Below are 23,862 nucleotides of genomic sequence, written 5' to 3' on the forward strand. Positions count from 1 at the left end.
ATTTATCCAGAAATGTTCTGGCACAACTCGCTTGACCGACTGGTTTTCACTTTTTGTGTTCTCTATGACCACAGCCACCAGTTTCCTCCTAGTACTGAGAAACTCAGTGGCATACGCATTGATGCACTCAGCTCGTTCAAGCCGATCCTATGTTCTCGCTCGATTCTAGATGCTCTCGAGATCTGGAAACCTGGTCTTGTTGTGGGTAGATTATGGTCCACCCTCCACAAATTCTTTGGTGGCAAAGACTATGTTGTACTCGTTCGTTGAGAGAGACAGGAAGGCAACCGAATTGTATAGGAGATGTAACGGTAGGGAACTCAGACCTAGCTACCACCACATCACTAACTTCCACGTCGCAACATTCTTGAGGTTCCGTACACTTGGGACGCCAACATCGACCCACTTCCTTCTCACATGAGCGGTGTCAATTTCTTTCCGAGTAGGCGCTAAGAGAATCTGCATGCAGTAATTGCTTCCACTCAGGAGCATAATGCTCACGGCATTAATACCAAAATATGCCCAGGTGTTGATCTGCTCCGCATGATGACAGTCACCAGCGAATACTTGAGCAATTTCCTCTTTGAACTTCAACATGGATGAGACCCATATCAGGATAGTCAGGTTGGGAAGAAAAGCAGTGGTGGCCATCATGGCCGAGCCCAAAGCCCCGACCGGCCAGCCGACCCTTTTCCACTGTTGTGTGAACCGTTTGGACGATGGATCTATACTGTTGCCGTCGACCCAAAATTAAGTCGTGGCGCCACGGTCGTGTTCAACTTCTCCGGCAGGCACGGAGGTATATGTGATCGAGGGTTTGGTCAGTGCATACTATCCCTAATTGTAAGTCATTTTGGTAGTGATTCAGACGGACGCATGCTCAATAGACGTACCCATGAGATCCATCCATTTTTGAGGATGAATGACAACACCGGGCTTATGCTTGCTCCGGGCCAGAGAGAGCGTCGCGAAGGACAAGGAGATGTTGGCCTGCGGAGGTATGCTGACGACGCCGCGGGGAGAGATAGTTGGTTTGTCTGACTCCTGCCTCACTGTTCTCTTGATTTGTTGGCGTCCAACCGCTAAATCGTATCACAGGGCCTTTGAGCCACCATCGAGGATGAATGAGAGATTTTGGTATTGGTCGAGAAACCAGCCTCGGCGCAGGAGCTGCGGAATTTACGCTAGCAGAAGAGGTTCAACAAGTCCTAAGATTATCCAATTGTATTATCCTCCAACCTGGCGTAAAATGCGCCAATTTTCTGATTGGTCAGTGCTAAAATAGTGCTATTAACCTTAAATTATTATGAACCAACCAAACTCTGCCAGGTAAACCTTATTTTCTTAGCAAAAAGCTTGACATTTGGGATGGAACACCAAAAAAGTTCAATGGCTGCGGTTACAACTTTAAGCTCAATTGTTAAGGGCTTTTCAGCTTTTAAATCGCGTTCTTTTCGAGCGTGAGAGGTCATTAGCTAATGGAGCAGCTTCTATCATATTTAAAGGGCCTGAAATCTCCTCTTAGTGGTGCTTTTAAACCATTTGACAGCTTACACCCTTTGTAACTCACCTCAATTGGGATCTTCACATAAAGTCTGAGTTCAACCCCGCATTGTGCCCCACCACTGCCTCCTCCCTCTTCTCATACAAATTACTACCTACTATGGAAAACCCATTGAAATCCTATGAAACTCAAGGACACTGTTCATTTGGTTATGCTCTTTGAAGCTATACTAATTTCCTAATTAGGAAATGTGTATTTAGTATCTAGTGTACCATCCTTTTGCTGCAAGTACGTAATTCACCCTGGTATCCATACTCTTGATTAACTCGTTAATAGCTTCTTGACTAATTGCCTCCTAACCCTCGCGAATAGCTCGAAATAAGCTTTGATAATCCTCCTCACTTTTGCTCATTTGATTAAGTTCAGGATAATGCTCCTGAATCTACTGCTTGAGTTGCGCCCAAAGGTGTTCAATTAGATTCAAATCAGGACTATAGGGCGGCCAATCTATCACTGATATGCCCTCATCTTCAAACTATTTCTTAATCTTTTTGGCAGTATAAATAAGGGCATTATTCCTGTATAAACGTTATACCAGGTTGCCATGTTCAAGGTAATTAGTCATTAAGAATTGCGAGATAGGAGTTGGTAGTGTATCCGGACTTCTCTAAATCAGGATCTCAATCTATTATAACTATATCTGAACGACCATCTTTATAAATTACACCCCATATCATGACGCTGATATCCTTGCCTTTCTTATAGGGTTGTACCATATCCTTATCCCACTTCTGTTGTAGTGTACGAAATTCAAGGCTACATTTGTCACTCCATATTATCTTGCGCCATTAATCCCAAGTCTAATTCTTATGCGCTTTTGCCTATGCAAATCGTTTAGTAACCACTTCCTGAGTAAGCAAGGGCCTTTTTTTGGCTATCTAATTAGTAATACCCCCATTCTTAAGTAATTTGTAGAGGGTATTTGAATGAACAGTGACCCCAGCTTGGGACTTAAGCAGGGCATAGGTAATCTTCGGATTGCTTTGTATAATACGTAGAATATTTCGTTTATCAACTCTTGATAATGCAGGGGGTCGACCAGAGCGCGGGCGCGATTGCCCTGCGTTGCGCAGGCATTCTCTTTGTAGGGTAGTAGCAACAGTTGTTGGCGTACAAAAGACCTTGCCACCAATTTGCGTATTTGTCAACCCCACGGCGCCTTATATGCAGAAATCTGAGCTCGATCCCATATAGATAACTCTTGATTATATCCTCGATTGCCAGAAATAGCCTTAAGAGGCTCTCGTTGAGCCATAATAGTCGAATGAATAGAGTGGTGAAATTCGCGTGGTAGCATTTAGCGCGTTTTGCGACTCAGACTTTTTGTGGGGTACTGTACATAGGTACAGAAGTGACACTGATGCCCCCTCGTGCTCCCGTGCGGGGAGTAGCAGCTTAGACACCGCGGAGCGCGTAGACTTGGTGTCGGAGTCGAACTCAATCTCATAGTTACCTAGCCATTCCTCATCACTTGCGGCAGCCTAAAATGTGACCTCGACAGGATTCCCAACCTTACGAACCTTCGGTCCGGATGTACACATCTATCTGACGATTGCAATGTCATCGCCGAAACCATGTGGACCCTCGAGTCGGACGGGGAGTTTCTCCAAGGTACTTTTCCCTGCACCGTGGACAGCTAGAGCTTCTCCCTAAAAATTGTGCCTGCAGGAAAACGAGTCTGGCTGAGACCAGGCCAGAGGTATCTGTTCGGACGAGTAAAGAAAGATGGAGTCTTCCAGGCTATCGATCACAAAGGCGTGTCGCGAAGGCAATGCGTCATCGAGGTCGAAAAAGTCAAACCAGGTGATGGGTCTCTGCTTCATACCCGATCGAAGATTATTGTGACAGATGAAAACTCCAGAAGTGGGACATACGTTGATGGCAAGCTGCTGAAGGGGGCAAGCCAAGAGTTGAAGAGTCTACAGCACCATTTGAAGCTGGGGGCATATCCTTACATTTTGACCATCAAATGGCAACCTGTGTGTTTGAGTTTCTTCTTGACGAGCAAGGAGAAAAAGAGCCCGGATCCATTGCGAGTGAAAAGAGATCTACTAGAGCCGCTCGACATCAAAACAATCCAGCCATTCGTGTCGAACCAGACAACGCATGTTGTTGCTACCAAGAGGAATACAGTGCCTGGTCTTCAAGCATTGATCTCTGGAAAGCATATTGTCGATCATTCCTATGTTGATGCATTGGTCTTTGCTGCCACTCCAGATGATCTTGAGGAGGACGAGAATTTGTCACCCTTGGAGCAGGACTTTGATGCTGCGTGGCCTGATCCGGTGCCACATCTGCCACCGCAGGGAAGAGAGCCTACAGAGAAGCCACCTGAATCATACTCGCCCGACTCCACAAGAGAAAATGTCTTCGAGGGTTGGACCTTTGTCTTTCTTGAGCCTGGTCAATATGAGACTCTATTACCTGCAATCACAACAGGTCATGGGAAAGGTCTTTTGTATAACCTCGAACCTGGCAAGACCACCGCAGAAGACGTCGTCACATACATGCGAAATGCTGCAGGGGAAAAAGGGGTTGGTAGTTTCAGCCAGTCCACGAATGAAGGAGGTGTCATCATGGTCAAACCAACCTTAAAGAAAGAATGGTTGCAGTGGGGGGATGAGCTTGCCAATGAAGTCGCATTGAAGCTTGATCAAAAGTACATTGACCAAGCCGATTTTCTAGATGCCATTTTAGGCAATGATGCAGCGTCATTGAGGAAAGCTGTTCCGTTCGAGACTATGAGTGAAAGAGGGGCGCCTCCGCTAATAGCGGGTATGTCGTCCAAACTCCGAGTCATTCAGGATTGCTGATCAATTGCCAGCGTCATCTACGGTAGCCAAAAACCCTCCAAGTACTTCGGTTCCACAAGAGACTCAAACCGCATCACGTCCAAACGACGTTGGAGGCGCAGGAAATCCTAAAGCTTCCCCACCCACGCTGAATCACTCACCTGAACAGGAGGCTCCTCCCCAAAAACGTGCACGTATACGCGCTGCGCCCATCAGTCGGTTCAAAGCGTTCGATGACGAGTTTGATATGGACGCTATAGCTCCATATGAGCCTCCTGATGAGAGCATCGGATCTCAAACTCATCCCTCCCAGGAGAGAGCAACAACGCCGTTCTCGGTTGAGGATGAATCATCACAGATCAATGGGCATGCTGGTGGTGGTGGTGGTGGTGGTGGGCACAAGAGGGCTAGGTCTCCAAGCGACGACGCCATGGTTGATGGACTTCTCCCCGCGGCTGTAGCTATGAAAAAGCGGAAGCTAGCGTTCGATAAAGGAAACAGAGGAAAGAATGTGACCGGAGCGCAGGATCATGCTGAGGAGCAGGATAAACGGAAAGCGCGAAAGGCTCCAGCGAGACAGGAGATGGATGTTCGAGCAGTTGCTCGTGAACGGCGTGAGGCAGAAGAAGAGGCAGCAAGAAGGGATCAGGAGGTTCTTGAAGCTAACCTTGGTGATATTAGCGTGGAAGAAATGAAGAAGCTTGCCGTGGTTGTGGAAATGGAAGTTCCTACAGGCAATAAACGAGCCGACCGAGCCATTGGGGACGCAAGTGACCGCTGGAACGAGCGATGGAATGGGAGGAAGAATTTCAAGAGATTTCGAAGGAAGGGAGAAGGCGATGGAAGCGCCAGGAGGCCAACCCAAGGTGTGATTGTGCCTCTGGTGGAGGTGAAGAGGAAGAACTATGGGATTGGAGAGGCGTATTGGAGTAGTAGTCGGGACAAAGAGAACGACTCCGGACGCAAGAGTGGCCGAGGCGGGAATGTCTCGTCGCAGACTCAAACACAGACCCAATCACAGACACATCCATTGGCGGAAGACTCTACATCACCAACCATGACCCGACTCCAACAAGAAGCTGCCGATATAGTGGAGTCGATCGACGTGGACAGGCCGCGCCAGACTCGATTGACGGACAGGACGCAGCAGAGTCAAGCTAGCGTCAACAGCAGTAAAGGGAAAAGAGCAGCCAGCTCTGCAGCGCATGTTACCGCGAAGAAACAGAGGACAATCCGAACCAAAGCCGCGTCTGATAGCGAGAGCGATGAGGAGTTGAGGTTCAGATTTGGCGGCAGGAGAGGATGAAGACAGCTAGAGAGCCAGAGAGCCAGATAGCCCAGATAGCTGTGTACATTCTAGTTGAGATCTTTTCATTTGCAAGGTTGATATGTTGATGCGTTGATGCGTTGATGCGTTGATGCGTTGTTCAAGTTGTACATGGAGGGTGTTATGGCTTGGCTTCGGCTCTGGAATCATGTCGAGCCCGATGTCGAGCCCGATGTCGAGCTCGGAAGACAGATTCCGGGAGACAGATGTTGGTGTTGGTGTACATAACTCAGGCGATATTTGCTGCTCAGATTTGATGCTCAGATTTGATGCTCAGAGTGTCCCACCGATTGTGACACCGCCATTGCACCTCGGCACCTACTCTTCCACTTACCTCCCACCCTCCATCAGCTCTGTTTCTTGATCGCTTTGTCCTCCGTATCTGCTGTTAGGTGCTTTCCTCTAGCGAGACTGATTTAAGGTGCATTTCCGTCATGCCCCTTTGCGCCCTCAACTGTATATTGTGAACTGGGACAACCCACTTAAGTTAGGACTCGGGCCATTGCGTGGCGTTGCCAGCCGAAGCAACCACGAGAGCCGGTCCTGATCCCAACCATGCCAGGTAAGCACTGTACCACCCACCGCCATCTCCGATCTCTTTGATACGAGATCTCTAACCGGCCTCCAACAGCAATAGCGCTCCCGGTCGCGCTGCCGGCCGCTGCCGCATCGCTCGCCTACCTCAACGCGCGATGGGCAGTCAGCAACGACTGGCGGATCCTGAGCTCTGCCGCTCGCGCGCGGGCACGACAAGCACGGCTCGAGAAGAGAGACCGCATTAGTATCTTCTACGCGCTCGAGGAATTCGCGACAGCGTCCAGAACGGCCGACCTGCCGTTTTTGGTCTTCGAGGGCACGACGTGGAGTTTCAGGCAGACGTACGATAGCGTGCTCCGGTATGCGGCGTGGTTACATCACGGTCATGGTGTCGAGTCACGGCATATCGTGGCGTTGGAGTTCATGAACTGTCCGCAGTTTGTGTTTCTGTGGTTGGCGCTGTGGTCGCTCGGCGCGGTGCCGGCCTTCATCAACTATAACCTGACCGGCGCTCCGCTCGTCCACTCGATCCGCGTGTCTACTGCTCGTCTCCTGATTGTGGATCCGGAGATTCGATCGGTCTTGACTCCGGAGGTGGAAGCGGAGATCACTTCTCCTACATTCCTCTCCCGCAGCAGCACCAGCAACAGCACCAGCAACAGCGACAGCGTACCCGCTTCCACCTCTCCTCTCAAGATAGTCCACTTCACATCGACCATCCAGTCCTCCCTCCCCTACCAACCCGCCTACCGCGCTCCCGACTCCGCCCGCTCTCATATCCGCCCGCGCGATCCCGCCATCCTAATCTACACCTCCGGCACCACGGGCCTCCCCAAACCCGCCATCTCGTCCTGGAACAAATTCAACGTCGGAGGCGCCTTCACCGCGTCCTGGATGGGGCTGAGACCCGCCACGTCCCAAAAGCCCGATCGCTTCTACAGCTGCATGCCGCTTTACCACTCGTCAGCAGCCATGATGGGACTCAGCAACTGCCTCATCAACGGCACAACCTTCGTGCTCGGCCACCGGTTCAGCAGCAGCAAGTTCTGGAAAGAGGTGCGCGAATGCGAAGCCACGGTGCTCCAATATGTCGGCGAGATGTGTCGCTATCTCCTCGCCGCGCCACCCGAGGCCGATCCCGACAATCCGAGCGAGAACCTCGACAAGAAACACAAGATCCGCATCGCGTTCGGCAACGGCCTCCGGCCCGACGTGTGGGAGCGCTTCAGGACGCGCTTCGGCATTGCCACCATCGCCGAGTTCTACGGCGCCACCGAGGGGACATCCGGCGCGTGGAACCTCAGCGCCAACTCCTTCGCCGCGGGAGCCGTGGGCCGCAACGGCATGATCGCCGGCCTGATACTCAGGAAGCACATCTGCATCGTCAAGTTGGACTACGAGAGCGAGATGCCCTGTCGTGATCCCGAGACCGGGTTATGTGTCCCCCTCCCGAGAGGCGAGGCGGGCGAGCTCCTCTGCGCGCTGGACCCGCGCGATATCGAGGCTCAGTTCCAGGGCTATTTTGGCAACGAAGCGGCGTCCAGGAAGAAGGTATTACGGGATGTATTGAAAGGGGGAGATGCGTGGTTCAGGACTGGCGATGTGATGAGGTGGGATGCGGAGGGGAGGTGGTGGTTCGTCGATCGGATCGGGGACACGTATCGCTGGAAGAGCGAGAACATCAGCACGGCCGAGGTGGCGGATGTGATTGGCCGTTTTCCCGGCGCCGCAGCTGGAGGAACCGGAGCAGGAGGAGGAGAAGAAGGAGTGGTGGAGGAGGTGAACGTCTATGGCGTGCAGATCCCCGGCGTCGAAGTCGAGGGCCGAGCCGGCTGTGCCGCTATCGTCTTCAACACCTACAACAATAACAGCAATAATCAGAAGACAGAATTGTCGGAACGAGACAAAGAATCCCTCATGGCCGACCTGGCCACCTACCTCAGCAACTCCCTCCCCAAATACAGCGTCCCCCTCTTCATCCGCCTGGTCAAACACATGGCCCGCACGGGCAACATGAAGCAGCAGAAACACGTGCTGCGGAATGAGGGGGTCGATCTGCAGATCGTGGAGGACAGGCATGGCGAGGAGATCTGGTGGTTGAGGGATCACAAATACGACGGTGGGCGTGGCGAGGAGGGAAGACGCTACGTCCGGTTTCGGCAGGGGGATTGGGACGCCTTGAGGGCGGGCAGGGCGAGGTTGTGACTTGGGTCCCCGGTTGGGTTGGGTGCCAGGTCTTGCGGATGCGGATGCAGGTAGGATGGAGAGGATAGGGGATGAAAGATACACGCGAATGGTAGAGTAGATAACGTAGGGGTATTGGGTTTGACATATACGACAAGATGATCAGATGGACGCAATGAAAGCCTGGCTGGATCCATGATGCGTGATGCGTGATGTGATGCGTTATGGCAGAGGCACGAGATATGACGGGACAAACAAACACCGCAGCAGCACATATGACAGATACATCCCAGTATCTCTAGATGTCAATGCCTAAGTTTCCGACACGGTTTGAAGGTCGGGTAGCGATTTCAGATGGACCAGCATCACTGAAGAGAAGACTACGATCAGGGGAATCTGTCTCAGGCGACAAAGGTTGGCAAATCTCTGATTGTTGCTGGTACAGCGGGAGAATAGCTTTCCGCTCCCACGAGTGACTGCCTGACTGCCTTACTGCCACATACCACGTCTGCACACATGGTAATGTAATGCAGGAAACACTGCCAGCTGCTTCTTTGTACAATGCTCTGGTTTCCACTACTCCGTAAAGCCAAACCATTTTGGAGCTCTCCAAGGCCAAGGTCAGGTGGTGTACAACTGGGATCTGGAGACAGAAATACCCAGTGTCTCTCCCCAAGGGCTTGCTTATTCTCAACCCCCACAACCTCACACGACGATCACGTACATTAGCAACAAGCGTTCCACTTAAAGCTCCTCCTCGTCTGAAGAAGGGCTTCCATCCCGAATCGATAGATCGACAGTTACAGTGCTCGTAGCTGGTCCCTTCACTGACGTTGGTCTTCCTTTGGCAGCCACGAAGCGCTTGTCCGAAGAATTGGTCTCACTATCGCTCTCACTTTCGGTCTCTGACTCGGACTCTGAATCACCATCTCCCAACAGATTTTTGCCGTTGGCTAGATTTGGAGTCGGCAATCCTGATTTCTTGAAGGATGAAGCAGTTGTCTTCTCTGCTCTTTGTACTTCCCGTTGAGCAATGAGCTCTTTCATGTACGAAGGTTTCTCTGCTGATATGGCATTGTGTGGAGCCTTTGGCTTCGCTGGAGGGGCTATGGCAGATTTGATGTTGGTAGAGGTTGACCCGGCCGTGGGATTCTTTGCAATGGTCGAAACATTGGCTGGACGCTGAGTTCTGGAGGATGACGATGACACCACATCGCCACTTTGAGCTTTCTTTGCTGCAACAGCGGTTGACGCTTGCACTGAAACCTTGGGCTTCGAAGCTTTGGAAGATTGCTTTACAGCAGTCTTGGTGGTTGAAGGAGCAGCGGATGACTGGTCTAGGTCTTTTGCCGTTGCGCTATCTGCCGACTGCTTCACGTTGGACTTTGAAACCACCTTCTTCGGAGCCACCTTGGCTGGGACGGGAACCGGTGTAGAACTGCTGTCTTTCCGGCTCAGGGTTGGTGTGGCAGACTTGCGGGAACCGGCAATACGGTTTCGTGGATTTGGCTTTGGTGGCTGGTTTGCTAGATCTGATCTCATTGCAAGATATGCATCCAACGTGAAGCCGGGAGGAACAACTATCGACGTTCCATTGATATTGTACACGTTGTTACCCTTGGGAATAATTGTAGGTCCGTTGGTATGAGGCTTGCTGGACTTGGTGGCTGTCTTCGATGGATGTAGCCTTACTCCGGCTTCAGAAGAAGAAGAATCAGAGAGAATCTCGATACTGGGCACTGCTGCATCTGTTGTGACAATTTTCGCCCCATTTGTGACATTCTTCTGATCAATTCTCGATGTCTCATTGCCCGCATTGGAAGAAGCATCATCTGACGAGTCAGACTCGGGGCCCGATTCACCACTGCTGGCAATAGTCAGGACCGGAGCATTGCCGGCTGCACTTCTTGGGACACCAGGTGCACTGGACTTTCGTGCTGGAAGTTGTACAGCGCTGTGGTCAGCACTGGAATGATCTTTCTGCTCTAGTTGCGCAGGGCGCGAGGGAGTATCACCGCTCCAACTCTGACTTGACATGACCTTGTCAAAAGATCTTGACTTCTTCAGGAACGGCACATTTCCCTTTGCATTGGGCAATGACTCAGAATTCTCCTTGTGCTCCTTGCGACTGGCTTTTTCAACCCTCACATTCGGCTGGCGAAAGGCGCTGTTCTTGCTGGGAGGGCTTTGTGAGAAGCCGAGGCCGAGTTTTCCATCCTTGCTCTTACCCTGACTGACGTTCTTCACCGGGTTACTATTATCCAGCACGGCCTCGCCTGGCTGATGGAGGGAATCGCTCGGCCCGCCTTGTTGCCGTTCGACGGTGGAAGAGCCTTGGCCTACTTCCGTTTCACCCCTCAGAGGTTTACCTGAGAACTCTTCCGGTGCTCGGACATCAGCAGTTCTTGTTCCATGTTTCAGCCATGAATCTTGCTTCTGGGCGGGAACTTTCCCAGTTTTCGGTGTAATGGAGGGCTTGTTACTACTCGCTCGAGCAGATGCCTGAAGATCCTGAGACAGCTGCTCATCAGGCTCGGTCAATGGGATGGCCGTATCTCTTGTTTTGGATGCAGGCACGGAGACTGAAACTTCGTTGTCCGACGTTCCAGATACATTCCTAGCATTGAGCTTGACTGCCGGCTGACCTTTCACTTGGTGGTTGTCAAATTTCGGTGTTTCCTCCTCCTCTTCAAGACGAGACTTCTTTTTCCTCATGCGACGCTTCTTAGGAGGTGGAGCGTCTGGAAGGCTTGAGGAAGGTTGCATTTGTTCCTGGAAATCATGGTGTAAATGTTGTGCACTGCTCGCCACCCCCTCTGCTGGCGCGTTACCATGAGAGATGGCTTCATTGTTCAGAATCTTGAGCACCGAGTTATTTTCCTGCTTCCCATGGCCACTTTCGCTGCCGGCGGAGGCACGTTCTCTCCCTTGTGCTTCCGACGACTCCGCTTCTGCGACGTTGACATCTTGGCGTGGGTGTACACGAGGCGATCGTGGGTGAGTTGCTTGCTCATAATTTGCGTTCTCCTTGTCTGAGTCATTCTCGGACATGTTGCCAGCGATAGGCTCATTACTGAATGCCTGAGGTTGTGCCGGGTGAGACAAGCTGAGTGTATTCAGGCTTCCATAATGTATCGGTCGTTCTGTTGATGCATTTGAATCTCTATTCGTTATATCTGAAAGTGACTGTGACTTGGCTCTTTGCCCAGCAACATCCTCGGCTTCATCCTTCTCTGACGAGTCGTTACTGGCGCTGGCTTGATGAAATTCCTCCTGCCTTTGATCCTCGCCTCTTGACGTGTTTCCATCTTCATCCCCAGACAAGCCCTCTACATGCTCACTGAAATCCCATGTGGTCTCCTTACGTCGTCGCTTGTGCTCCTGTATGAGAGGTCGATTTTCATCCACATGGTGAAAGAGGCCAGATAGCTCTTTTAAACTGATAGCCTTGGGCCCGGCATCTGAGTTTCTTGCATTTCGTGGTCTTTTCAACGCCCTTCGTGACCGAGGTGACATTTGAGTATCATCTATCTCAGACTCGGCGCTTCGAGCTCGATCGTCTCGTCTAAATTTGTAGGAAAAGCTGGAAGTTCGGGATGAAGGGCCAGTTCGATGAGGGGCTGTTTGAGCTGTTGCCTGTGCGGTAGCTATAGAACGGTTACGGCGAGAAGTGTCTGAGGTTGGCGTGACAGGCCCATTTTCGACGGCCCTTTCCTTTGCCAGATCCAATCTGGTTCTTGTAAAGCTTGCTGTCGCACGGGCTCCATTTAGTACGCCCGCGTTTTCGCTAGACGCTGTAGCTGGGTCGCCACCAGACACACGGCCTTGGGAGGTGGAGAGGACAGAGCCGGAGGAGGGAGAATAATAACTGGAGGAAGCATGGGATGTTGATTCTTGAGCAGATACACCTTTGTTACGGGTCTGGTTGTCGTCTGATATTCTCGAGCTAGTTTTTGTAAGCCTCCGTGTTGGTGGAGCAGGCTCGGGTATATCCACATCGTGGGCATCCTGTTGTGCTATTGGTAGGCTGTGGATGCTGTCGCCGACTTCGGGAGATTCCGACTTCGGCTCATCCTCGCCGAGAATCTCACTACCCCGTTGCCGACGATATGCTTCATGTTGTAGATAAGGATCTTGGGTCTCGGGTATGACAACAGGAGATCCTTGACGACGGCTTCCTTCTCCGTGTGGCTTGTGTACGTCCCGTTCGATTGAGAGGACCGGTCGTTCGAATGCCTCACGCTCTTTCAACGTATCAAGACGTCGCCTTCGGGTGGAACTTGGGCTATGACTTCCTTCTCTTCTGGACGCTTCCTCTGTGAACGCATCGAGTCGTGACCGCTTGCCCAGGCTCTGGTTGGTGGTAGGGAAGGGTGGGACTGGTGGACGCAGTGGATGCTGGAATTGCGGGTTGCTTAGATCAGGCACCACCGAACCTTGACGTACATCAAAATACCGTCCTTTAACCTTGCAAATGATTTTGAATGTGGCTTTTTGGTCGTGGGGAGAGGTTGCTGCTCTTCCGGCATCAACGAAGGCATCATATATCGACATCTCGGGATCAAGATCTGCATCGAGCTCGCTATCTTTCAGGTATTTGATTTCCCCTAAAGGCCTGCACATAACGAAGATTAGTAAATGAAGGAGACCATTGGCCTGGTCGTAAAACAACTGACTCGCGATAAAGTCTCTGAGAGGTCTCCCTAAACTGATTCACGAGACATCCAATCGATACCTTCTCTGGGTTATCGATCACTTCCATCAATTTCTTCTCGTTCTCTAATGCAAGTATAGGACGCGATGGTGTTGAAGACCCAATATCTCGGAGATACACATCCTCAGGTATGACTCTCGCAAATACTCGAATCCGAACCATTTTTCCTCACAGGGCTTTCCAGTTGAGGCAGGCTCTGGACAGGGAGAGGATCTTGTCAAGGCCTTTTGATATGAGCGCGATCGACAAGCACAAGCGGGTTGAACCGTGCTGTTGGTTCAAGAAGTTGAGGTAAGAGTCAAGACAATCCGCCGAAGATGGAGATGCTTGGCAAACCTTGAAGAATAGGGGGAAATGGCCAGTGGACCGTGTACATTGGGCATGGAATGATAGAGAAGCTGGGCGGGTATCAAAGGCGATGACTGTCTAATCGCCACAGGTTGAGGACAGATGACAGAGATAAATAGAGACTACAATGTTTCAGAGGAAGCGTCTGTTTCTATAGTCCATAGGACCAAACACCGCTAGAAACGTCCAGTCAAAATTACAAGAATGGTATTTGCAAGAAGCCGCTTCTGACCCCGAGCAGGACTTGCTTAACGGATACCTAAATGCCATCACAGTCTTGCAGACGGAGTATCTTGTCTTTGAGGCCAATGGTCTGCAGATGCTGACTAGTTGTAGAACTCCTAGGTGATCGAGATATTGACTATCTTGATGTCCTCCTCAGGCTTTTCCTTGTACACCTTGGTATTCTCTATTCTGTGGATGACATCCATCCCCTGAAAGGCACGACCAAAAATGGTGTGTTTCTTATCTAGCCACGGCATCTTATCCGATCCTGTCGTGATGAAGAACTGGGATGCTGAGACAAGTCAGAAACTCTATCTTCGTGAGTGGATCAGATCGAACTCGGCTTACCATTTGTGTTGGGGCCTGCATTAGCCATGCTGAGGGTGTATGCTTTGTCATGTTTGAGGTCAGAAAATTCGTCTTCGAAGTCTTTGCCCCAGATACTTTCTCCGCCAGTCCCGTCTCCCAATGGATCACCACCCTAGACTGGTCAGCTTCAGAATGCCTAGGCACGGACGTTGTTTGCTTACTTGAATCATGAATTTCCGGATCACCCGGTGGAAAATGGTGTTGTTGTAGTATCCATTCTTCGCATGGGTCACAAAGTTCTCCACAGCCCTAGGGGCTGCTTCAGGAAACAACCTCAAGCTGATGTCGCCGTATGTTGTGTGTACTATTGCTACTGAGCCCGTTTCGGCCTTCTTCGCCTCTTCTTGCTTCTGTGCCCCTTTCCTTGGCTTCTCGTTCTGCACATCCCTTTCAGACTTGCTGATTTCTTCATCATTTGTAAACATGTAGAACCGGACTTTACCAAAACCGGTAGCGAAGAGCATTGGGTCGCGCTCCTCTGCTTCTTGCAGCAGCGGATTGGCACTTGCTGCCATTGAGACGGTCACCACGCCTTTCTTTTGCGGTTGACCTTGGTACAAGGCGACATTTAATGCCCGGAACGGCTCCTCTTTACCATATACTTTGACGACCCTATTTGTCAGAATGTTGATCACTTTGATGCCAAGTAACGATCCATAGAGGATGAAATGGCCCGATTCATCGAAGACGACATTGACTCGAGAGCGGACGCCAGGGGTTTCCAGCTCTCGTTCTGTTGCCATCCGTCTCCCAAACTCCACCTCTTCGAGTTTCTGTAACGCGGTGCCTGCTTGCTGCATATCCGTGATCGTCGTCAAGGACTCGTCATAAGATCGATGTAGCTTTGCAGTGGAGAAATCGAAGATGCGTATCCTTCGATCGGGAAATGACCATGTTGCAAATTGGTGTCCAGAAGGAGATATTGTGATGGACGAAGGACACGATCGAGCCTTCTTGAAGTCGAAGAGGTTGGTAGAGGACTTCATCTTGAATACGTTCTCTGGCTTCTCGAAATTGCCGGAGGGTGTCCAATACTCTAGCATTCCGGCATCATCCGCCGACACGACACAATCGTAGGTAGGGTTGAACGCCATGGCCACGACCGGCGAGCGATGAACATTCTTCAGAACATGTATGGGCATCTGATTTTCGCCTCGGCCATCATAGATCCAAATCTCCTTGCCAACTGCAACAGCCAGGACTGGTGCGGAACCACGATTATGCACCCAGCAGATACATGAAGGAGCTGTCTCGAGGTTGATCATCGACAGTAAATCAAACGTCACAACATCGTACAACTTGATAGACCTATCGTCTGCGTCTCCTGCCGTTGCGAAAGCAGTCCCGTCAGCACTGATGCTTGTGCTCTGTATTCGGCCATTGTGCGCTCGGTATTCTTTCGCAAATTCTATACCAGTGGCGATCTTCTTCCAAAACTTGACGAAGCCGTCAATGGAGGTTGTGATGATGAAATCTGAAGGCGAAGGAGCAACAGTCACAGTAGCCACCTGATCCTTGTGCATTAACGATTTGGAGTATCTCTGGCCCTTAGGCAAAGCCTCAACATACAACGCTTCATATGGAAGTTTCCGCTTCTTCTTAGGAGGAATAGTGGATGGTAAGGCCGGACCGAAGTCATCGTCTGAGGAGGATTCTTCTTCTATTAAACCGTTAGATTTAATCTGTACCGGGCGCTTGACGGTCAAATACCATTATTAGTTCTGTTCTGCTCATCGACTCTAGACCGCTTCCGAGAGGCCATGCCCACAATGCCCACACTGGGAAAAGCGCTTCTAAGTTGCTAACAAAGGTCAACCCCTCATCGTTGTTGGGATAAGTATTGATGTATGAAGATCCTAGACCTCAATCACTTTTCTTCTCCGCAGACGCAACAGCGCACAGACCCACATCGCGAGTTTCGTGCGGAGGACAAAAAGTTTCCAGCCTGCCAGATCAAACAACAGCAAAGCTTCGAGCTCGAAGCACCGAGTCAACCATCTTCAATCTCCTTGACGTGGCTTCTGCTTGCAATGGTCCGTGAAAGCCATTCCTGGTCCTACTTCTTTACTCACAGATACAGGCTTTCAGCAATAATCCTACGCAGATCTTTGCAGACGACGTACAAGAAGAGAAGGGTGAAAATGCAAGACTGTCAGCTTTTGTTGGCGCAATCGCGGTAGGCGACTTGGTCAAAAGTACTCTAGGACCTAAGGGAATGGACAAGATATTACAGTCTGCGTAGGCACAACCACAACCACCCCACGACTATGCCTGCATTCTGACCAATATAGGTCGACCGGCGAGATAATGGTGACGAACGATGGTGCAACTATTCTGAAATCCATAGCTCTCGACAATGCGGCTGCAAAAGTTTTGGTCAATATTTCCAAGGTCCAGGACGACGAGGTCGGAGATGGGACAACCTCTGTGGCAGTTTTGGCAGCTGAGCTGCTACGAGAAGCAGAGAAGCTTGTAGAGAGGAAGATACATCCACAGACGATCATCGAGGGATACCGGATAGCCAGTCATGCTGCTCTTGCTGCTTTAGAGAAATCTGCAGTGGACAACAGTAAGGACAAGGCTGCATTCCGACGGGATTTGTACGCCATCGCAAGAACAACTCTCAGCTCCAAAGTCCTGAGCCAAGACCGAGACCGGTTTGCGGAACTTGCTTGTGACGCTGTCCTCCGACTCAAAGGCTCTACAGACCTTAGTCACATTCAAATCATCAAGAAGGCGGGCGGAAAGCTAAGTGATTCATATCTGGACGAAGGATTTATCCTCGACAAGCGCATTGGGGTGAACCAACCGAAACGACTGGAAAATGCGAAGATCCTCTGCGCAAATACTGCGATGGATACAGACAAGATCAAGATCTTCGGAGCACGAGTCAAGGTCGAATCCACTGGCAAGCTTGCCGAGCTGGAAAAGGCCGAGAGAGAGAAAATGAGGGCGAAAGTGGAAAGAATCAAGGCACATGGAATCAATTGTTTCGTGAACCGGCAGCTGATCTACAATTGGCCTGAACAGCTCTTCTCCGAAGCTGGCATGGTATCAATAGAGCATGCAGATTTCGATGGTATCGAGAGATTAGCACTCGTGACGGGAGGCGAGATTGCGTCCACGTTCGACCATCCGGAGCACGTCAAGCTTGGCCACTGCGATCTCATTGAGGAAGTTATTATTGGAGAAGATACCCTTATCAAGTTCTCGGGCGTGGCAGCTGGCCAAGCGTGCACAGTCGTCCTTCGCGGAGCTACAGAGCAACTCCTTGATGAGGCTGAAAGATCACTACATGATGCTCTAGCAGTCCTCTCACAGACAGTCAGAGAACCGAAGACGACATTGGGCGGTGGTTGTGCGGAGATGGTCATGGCCAAAGCGGTTGACTCGGCAGCACATAAGATTGGAGGGAAGAAGAGGATAGCGGTGGACTCATTTGCCACGGCACTTCGACAACTACCTACAATCCTGGCAGACAATGCAGGGCTGGACTCCAGCGCACTTGTCACCGAGTTGCAGGCCGAGGTCTACCGAGGGATGATGAGCTCGGGCTTAGACCTGTTGACCCCTGGTGGAGGTATTGCCGACATGAGAGATATGGGAGTCATTGAGAGCTACAAACTCAAGCGGGCGGTGGTCTCATCCGCCTCGGAGGCTGCAGAGTTGCTGCTAAGGGTGGATAACATTATTCGAAGTGCTCCGAGGAAGCGGGAACGCATGTGAAGTACTGGTTGTTGAGCCCATAGCATAAGTCGGTGTTGCTCATAAAGAAAGATCTTCCGTAATGGAATGATGGGTAAGCCATGAGCTCGAGCTTGCCCCATCAATCCCAGGATAACAGTGATTCCTGCTGTAGATTACAAAGCCGGGAGGTATATCATCATTCCGGCCACTAGTAGATTTTTGTCGAAGAAAGTGGCAGCATGGTGTGGCACATTGAGAACAAGACCTTCGGCTTGATTGGTATCATAGCAGTTCCCACTAACTTAGGCTCTCCCCTCCAGCAGAGTCCTAGACAGCATAGCGTCTAACTTAAGGCAGGTGCCAGCATTACGCAGGAAAGAACTGGTGCCGGAAAGGTCGCATGAAGATCTGAAACCCGATCATGACGATGTGGATGTGGTGCGCTATCAGCTCAAAGCCAGTTCTGTGGTGGTTGCCCTCACTAGACATCTAAAATACAGAGTTCGGGTGAAATACTACTACGGTACGTGGTACGTGGTACGTATCTCCGCAGGTGCCCAGGCCCCATCACGGCTCCAGGTTAGGCTTCCCGAAGCCCGGACGCTAAGCCACTAAGCGAGTTAGTTAGCAGAGCAGGGCGCACACTCAGCCCCTTCTTCAGCAGCCTTCGTCGACCTCGTTCCATGTTGGTCCACAGATCAATCGCTACGCAAAGCTCAACATCCATCTCGTCCCCTCAACTACTACACACTTCTATCTACTACATACCATCGATACAATCTGCAGGCTCTTACTGACGTTGCTGACGTCCGCTCATACATGGACGCCTAAAAGAATGGCTGCTCCCTTCCGTCGCCAACCAGGTCTTGGAGGGGGCTCAACGAAGAAGAAACTTGCATTCTGGGCCTTTCTGGCTGCTTTGACAGCTGCCCAGTACTCCAGTCACGATACTGTCAACGACCGGATACCAGATCCCACCTCTCGAGAAAATCGGATCCAACGAAGCGCAACTCCCCTCTCGGCCGGCCGCAGTCCTACTGAGAGTGCTCTTCACAAGCTTGATACAACATATGCAAAATACAGAAATACCCATACATCAGACAATGATGATTTCATGTCTGCCTTGGCTCCGGCTCGCATTGACGATGTCGTAAGAGCACCCCCTGCGAGAAATGGCCAGCCCTCAGGGCTGTCCTCGCTGCCCGCGGCGCGATCTTTGCAGGACTGGGAGGTGGAGGACTTCATCCTTGTAGCTACTATTGACGGCAGCTTACATGCCCTCGACCGCAGGAATGGAAGGGAAAGATGGGCCTTGGGCAATCCAGACAGTCCCATGATCGAAACTATTCACCATCGTGCCAATCGATCCGACAATAATGATCTGGATTCCGATGATGAGTTCATGTTTATCGTCGAGCCAAGTCTTGACGGCAACCTCTACATTCAACACAAAGATCCTGCCATTGGACTTCAACGTCTGGATATGACGGTAAGGTCATTGGTAGATCGAAGTCCTCAGCGCACTCGTGACCCACCTCTGGTATTTGTGGCGCGAAAGGAAGCATCAATGTATACCATTGACGCTGCAACTGGCAATGTCAAGGATTTTATCGATACCACAGCCACTTACTTCAATGAGGATGCCACAAAGGGTAGTTGTCGAAGGCTGAGTGGTTTTGAGGTCGACGAACAAGATTGCGAGCCTGCCGGTGTCCTACATGCTGGCCGCACTACTCACTCCGTTGTCATTCAGGATGGCATTACCCGCCAGATGATATGCACAATAAAATATTCCGAGTGGACGCCAAATAACGGAGATATGGATCTGCATGGTCAGTACAACGTACCTTTCGACAACCGAAAGATCCACGCATTCCATGATGGGCGTTTTATTGGATTAGACGTGTCCGGAGACGACCGTAGAACTAAGTTTCATGGCAAGTTGGACACCCCAGTGGCAAGAGTCTGGGATATCGCTCGTCCTATTGGCCATTTGACCAGCGAATCTTCTCTGGTTATGTTTTCGCCGCCTGCTGACCCAGCACACCTCAACACCATCCAATGGGATGGTGAGCACGGTCAAGATAAGGTCTTTGTCAACCGCACAGGCGCTGGCTGGTATGCGATGTCAGAATTGCGATATCCTGGCATTACCAGTCAGGCGAAGAAAGCAAAGATTAATACCGTCGGCGGCCTGGAAACGAGATATCTGGATTTTGAAGCGGATTCTGACAGCTTGATCGGTTACCACGACCTAAATATCATTGGAAAGGGAGACCAGGTACCGCTGACGATATCCGGCCCACTTTCTGTCTCGGAACTTACGGTGCCGCCTGAGAAAGATTTAGACACCTCATCGCCATTGACAGTACCTTCAATCATAGCCCATCCCACCTCCACATACTCTACGGGGATGTTGGTGGTGATGACGGTACTTTTTGCATTTGCCTTTGCCAGGAACTGGAAGACGAACCACACATCGCTCCAAACCCACAGGAAGCAAGGATTACAGACCCTGACGGAGAAGCCATTGCCCGATCTTCCACGAAGCAGGTCGCAGTCTTTCACCAATGGTACTTCACTGGCAGCTGTCGGTGATGTTCATGTCAGTATACACACAGGCAACTTGGCAGCGCCTCTTGTTGAGGAGTCTTCATTAGCTTGCGAACCAGTAGATCAGCAAATAGTAATGAGAGACCTACCGAGCCCGCAGCTTCGACAGAATTCAGCTGGCCTGCTGGACCAAGGTTCCGAGAGCGAGTCCGAGGACGAAAGCGCGGAGACCAAGAATGGCGAAATCACCCCCGGGACGAGAAAGAAGACCAAGCGTGGCAAAAGAGGAGCCAGAAAGGGCAAGAAGGGGCCTAAGAAATCCATGAATCCTGACTCGGTGGAGGATCTCATGATTGTGCCCGAGAGAATGCAAAAAGACGGAGAAATGATTGTTGGACGGCTTCAGATTGACACCAAGACATGCTTAGGGAATGGTAGCTCTGGAACTGTTGTCTTTCCTGGGCAATTCGACGGTCGAGAAGTGGCAGTCAAGAGAATCGTTCGAAACACACACAGTCTGGCGGCAAAAGAGATCAAGCATCTGCTGTCGAGTGATGAAAATCCCCATGTCATTCGATACATTGGCAAAGAAGAGACAACCAACTTCACTTACATTGCTCTTGATCGTTTTACCGCATCTCTGGACCAGGTCGTCGAACATCCTGAGAGATATCCAACCCTGGTGTGTCCTCCGAAAGGTCTTGATGTCAAGGACGCCTTGCGTCAAATCACAGACGGAGTGCAGCATCTACACTCTCTCAAACTCGTTCATCGCGACATCAAGCCCCAGAATGTCCTTGTGCGAGCAGTAAAAAGCCACCGTCCGGTCATCGGACAGCCAAAGCTACAATTCGTCATCACCGACTTCGGTCTCTGCAAAACGCTTGACGATGGCCCAAACTCCACCTACGCACCAACAGCCAACCACACCGCAGCAGGGACCTCTGGCTGGCGCGCGCCAGAACTGCTCGTCAACTCCAAAGCCACCGTCGCCGCACCCCTCGCCTCAACCGGCACGGCCTCTACCCGATCTGCCTCCCATTCTTCAGACGGGACCACCATCGACCCCCCCACAGGCCGCCGCGCCACAAAAGCCATCGACATCTTTTCTTTGGGCTGCGTCTTTTTCTACATCATGACGCAAGGCCGCCACCCCTTCGACGTGGGCGGCGAGTCCCTCGGCCGCGACCTCAACATCAAAGAGAACCGCTCCGATCTCGAAGTGCTGAGACTGTACGACTACTCGTATGAGGCCGACGACCTGATCATGCAGATGCTGAAGCACAATCCACGCGAGCGACCCGACACCACCGCCATCCTACTGCACCCCTATTTCTGGGACGTGGACACCAAACTCGACTTCCTCTGCGAGGTATCCGATCGCTTCGAGCACGAAAAACTCACGCCGGGCTCGCCGCACCTGGCGGCGCTGGAGGCCCAAGCACTGAACGTCATCGGCCCGAGCAACGACTTCTTGAAGGCGCTACCCAAGAACTTCATCAACGAGATGGGCAAGCAGAGGAAATACACCGGCAGCCGCATGTTGGATCTGCTGCGCGTGATCCGCAACAAGAAGAATCATTTCCACGATCTGCCGGAGAATGTGCGGGAGATGATGATGGGCGGGACGGCGGAGGGCTATTTCGGCTTCTGGGGGAGGAGGTTCCCGAGTCTGTTGGTGGTTTGTCATGCACTTATTTGGGAGAGGGGCTTGGTTGCCGGGTGGAGGTTGGACAGGTATTTTTAGAACGCGTGAATGAGTTGGGTGTAGTTATAGGTATAGATGTAATCACTCATGCCAGTCTGTGTTCGTGTATGTATTATTGCCGTCTCGGTATATATATCCATATGAAAGTCTCCGATCTCGAAGGACTGGTTCCTAGTGTGTCGGTGCGACGGTTCGGTAGACTTGTATGAAACCAGGAGGGTCTCGCGAACCACCACCAGCAATCAGTCCCGATCGCCATTTCCCATCAATGCCAAACCCGAATGATAACGTCTGCCACCGATGCGCGACAAGGGTTTGATGGCATGCCTGTAGCAGAAATGTTCTTCCAATGTATGATCTGTCGAAGCCTCATCTGTGGCAAGGTCAATCAACCACAGGCATTCTATCGATTCAACATGGTCCAGAGCGTCAATGTGTCCGGATATCATCTTCAATTCCCAAAGATCGTACAATGCCGGTGGCTTCTGAATAGGGTACGATGGAGCTGGACACTGGGGTGCAGAGGCATGCTCGATTACTGCATAATGTGGAATCGAGAATATATGGGCCCCAGTGGACCAAGCGACTTCAGCCACTGAAATTGACATGGCAAGAGGGCGTCCCGGGTCTGAGCTATACACTGTTCTGTAGAGGTGGTTGGAGCGTCAATTTGTTTCGATAAGTCTGTTATCTGAGAGCTTGAGAGTGCGGCGTTGTCTTGAGTCTGGAAGGAGTCATAGCTGCCCTCGTATTTTCGTGAATGTCCTCTCTGCTGCATCATACGCCAGATCGATTCCTGTCCCTCAAATTTCGTCATGTGGGTGTTCGTTGGCTCGAGGAAAGGAAGATACTCCAAATCAGGATCAGGCCTTGGCCGTAGATCAAGAGTTGTGTCGAGTGGCAGACGAGAGCAAGCACATAGCAGGGGTGGTCTTATAGCCCAATATGCCTGCTTCACGCATGGAGTCGAATGATTTTGGCACTGACAGGTCCTCTGTGCTTCGGGTGAAATGGTTTTCACAGATTTAGAGTCAGGGGCAGGTAGACCTGGCATTGGGGCAGCAACGTCGTCTCCCATAGGTGAAGGAAAGCCAGACGGGAGATTGATTGGGTGAAGCCATTCATCCCAATTAAATTCGGATGGTGGAGGCCGCGGGTCATGGAGGGGCATTTCCAGGGAAAACACACTATCAGACGGTACAACACCTTCGACAATGGATCTGACATTTTCGCCCCGTGTGGGTGGTCGAGCATGCTGGGGCCTTCGATATCCACGAAGTGGGGTTGCACGAGCTCTCGTTGGCTATCTACGTTGCATCTCAGATAGTCTATACTTCATATGAGTGTTTCCTAACCTGGTCATACTCTCCAAAGCTCAGACCAATACTGACAGGGCGCCGGAACGGCATGGTCATCTGCAAGGTCATGAAGTTGGAGATATGCCATGTTCCATCGACATTCCGTTCTCTGGATATGGTAGAGCCGGAACCTGAGCTTGAAGTCGCTTGAGAGTATCAAGCTTGGTTTGAGAGATATGACCGCGGCGCACGTGCATTTTCAAGTGATCCTGCCTCAACTTGGCAGAGGCCCAACCTGCTCACATTTTCAGAGCCATACGCCATACCGAGAACAGGCGGTGGATCTCGAAAGTGCACCAGTCAGCACAGCCCCGGGGTCCTCCATATTGGGCAGGATCATGCTTATACAGGGGGCAGACCAGTGGACAGTCCGATCTGTTAGCTCGTCGTTGGCGAGTCTTCGTGCTGCTGGATATCTGGTTTGGTACAACATCATCAGGCATGATGGCAGTCGCCTCCATCGATGAATTGATACTCAATTGAATGCAGGAGACAG

The 23,862-nt window shown here is 51.2% G+C and overlaps 7 protein-coding genes across 7 annotated transcripts; 5 read left to right on the forward strand and 2 right to left on the reverse strand.

Moving 5' to 3' along the window:
• Nucleotides 1-3,138: 3,138 nt before the first annotated feature.
• EPUS_05854 (uncharacterized protein) lies at nucleotides 3,139-5,662 on the forward strand (the record flags this gene model as incomplete). The annotated part of the gene is made up of 3 exons (XM_007787915.1): nucleotides 3,139-3,175; nucleotides 3,233-4,339; nucleotides 4,389-5,662. 3 exons carry the CDS (start codon nucleotides 3,139-3,141, stop codon nucleotides 5,660-5,662), a joined length of 2,418 nt encoding a protein of 805 aa, XP_007786105.1.
• Nucleotides 5,663-6,238: 576 nt separating this feature from the next.
• On the forward strand, nucleotides 6,239-8,425 carry EPUS_05855 (uncharacterized protein; the record flags this gene model as incomplete). Its single annotated transcript, XM_007787916.1, has 2 exons — nucleotides 6,239-6,245; nucleotides 6,315-8,425. The coding sequence occupies 2 exons, from the start codon at nucleotides 6,239-6,241 to the stop codon at nucleotides 8,423-8,425; spliced, it is 2,118 nt and encodes a 705-aa protein (XP_007786106.1).
• A 723-nt stretch (nucleotides 8,426-9,148) lies between these two features.
• On the reverse strand, nucleotides 9,149-13,280 carry EPUS_05856 (uncharacterized protein; the record flags this gene model as incomplete). The annotated part of the gene is made up of 2 exons (XM_007787917.1): nucleotides 9,149-13,019; nucleotides 13,081-13,280. The coding sequence occupies 2 exons, from the start codon at nucleotides 13,278-13,280 to the stop codon at nucleotides 9,149-9,151; spliced, it is 4,071 nt and encodes a 1,356-aa protein (XP_007786107.1).
• Nucleotides 13,281-13,807: 527 nt separating this feature from the next.
• Nucleotides 13,808-15,822, reverse strand: EPUS_05857 (uncharacterized protein; the record flags this gene model as incomplete). The annotated part of the gene is made up of 4 exons (XM_007787918.1): nucleotides 13,808-13,983; nucleotides 14,040-14,172; nucleotides 14,222-15,720; nucleotides 15,771-15,822. The coding sequence occupies 4 exons, from the start codon at nucleotides 15,820-15,822 to the stop codon at nucleotides 13,808-13,810; spliced, it is 1,860 nt and encodes a 619-aa protein (XP_007786108.1).
• An 85-nt stretch (nucleotides 15,823-15,907) lies between these two features.
• Nucleotides 15,908-17,786, forward strand: EPUS_05858 (T-complex protein 1 subunit beta; the record flags this gene model as incomplete). The annotated part of the gene is made up of 3 exons (XM_007787919.1): nucleotides 15,908-16,093; nucleotides 16,141-16,298; nucleotides 16,352-17,786. 3 exons carry the CDS (start codon nucleotides 15,908-15,910, stop codon nucleotides 17,784-17,786), a joined length of 1,779 nt encoding a protein of 592 aa, XP_007786109.1.
• Nucleotides 17,787-18,582: 796 nt separating this feature from the next.
• Nucleotides 18,583-22,047, forward strand: EPUS_05859 (uncharacterized protein; the record flags this gene model as incomplete). Its single annotated transcript, XM_007787920.1, has 1 exon — nucleotides 18,583-22,047. The coding sequence occupies one exon, from the start codon at nucleotides 18,583-18,585 to the stop codon at nucleotides 22,045-22,047; it is 3,465 nt and encodes a 1,154-aa protein (XP_007786110.1).
• Nucleotides 22,048-22,424: 377 nt separating this feature from the next.
• EPUS_05860 (uncharacterized protein) lies at nucleotides 22,425-23,517 on the forward strand (the record flags this gene model as incomplete). Its single annotated transcript, XM_007787921.1, has 3 exons — nucleotides 22,425-22,502; nucleotides 22,998-23,049; nucleotides 23,402-23,517. The coding sequence occupies 3 exons, from the start codon at nucleotides 22,425-22,427 to the stop codon at nucleotides 23,515-23,517; spliced, it is 246 nt and encodes an 81-aa protein (XP_007786111.1).
• Nucleotides 23,518-23,862: the final 345 nt, after the last annotated feature.

This window comes from Endocarpon pusillum (assembly GCF_000464535.1).
Source record: "Endocarpon pusillum Z07020 unplaced genomic scaffold C706125, whole genome shotgun sequence".
In the NCBI taxonomy this organism is placed as follows: domain Eukaryota; kingdom Fungi; phylum Ascomycota; class Eurotiomycetes; order Verrucariales; family Verrucariaceae; genus Endocarpon; species Endocarpon pusillum.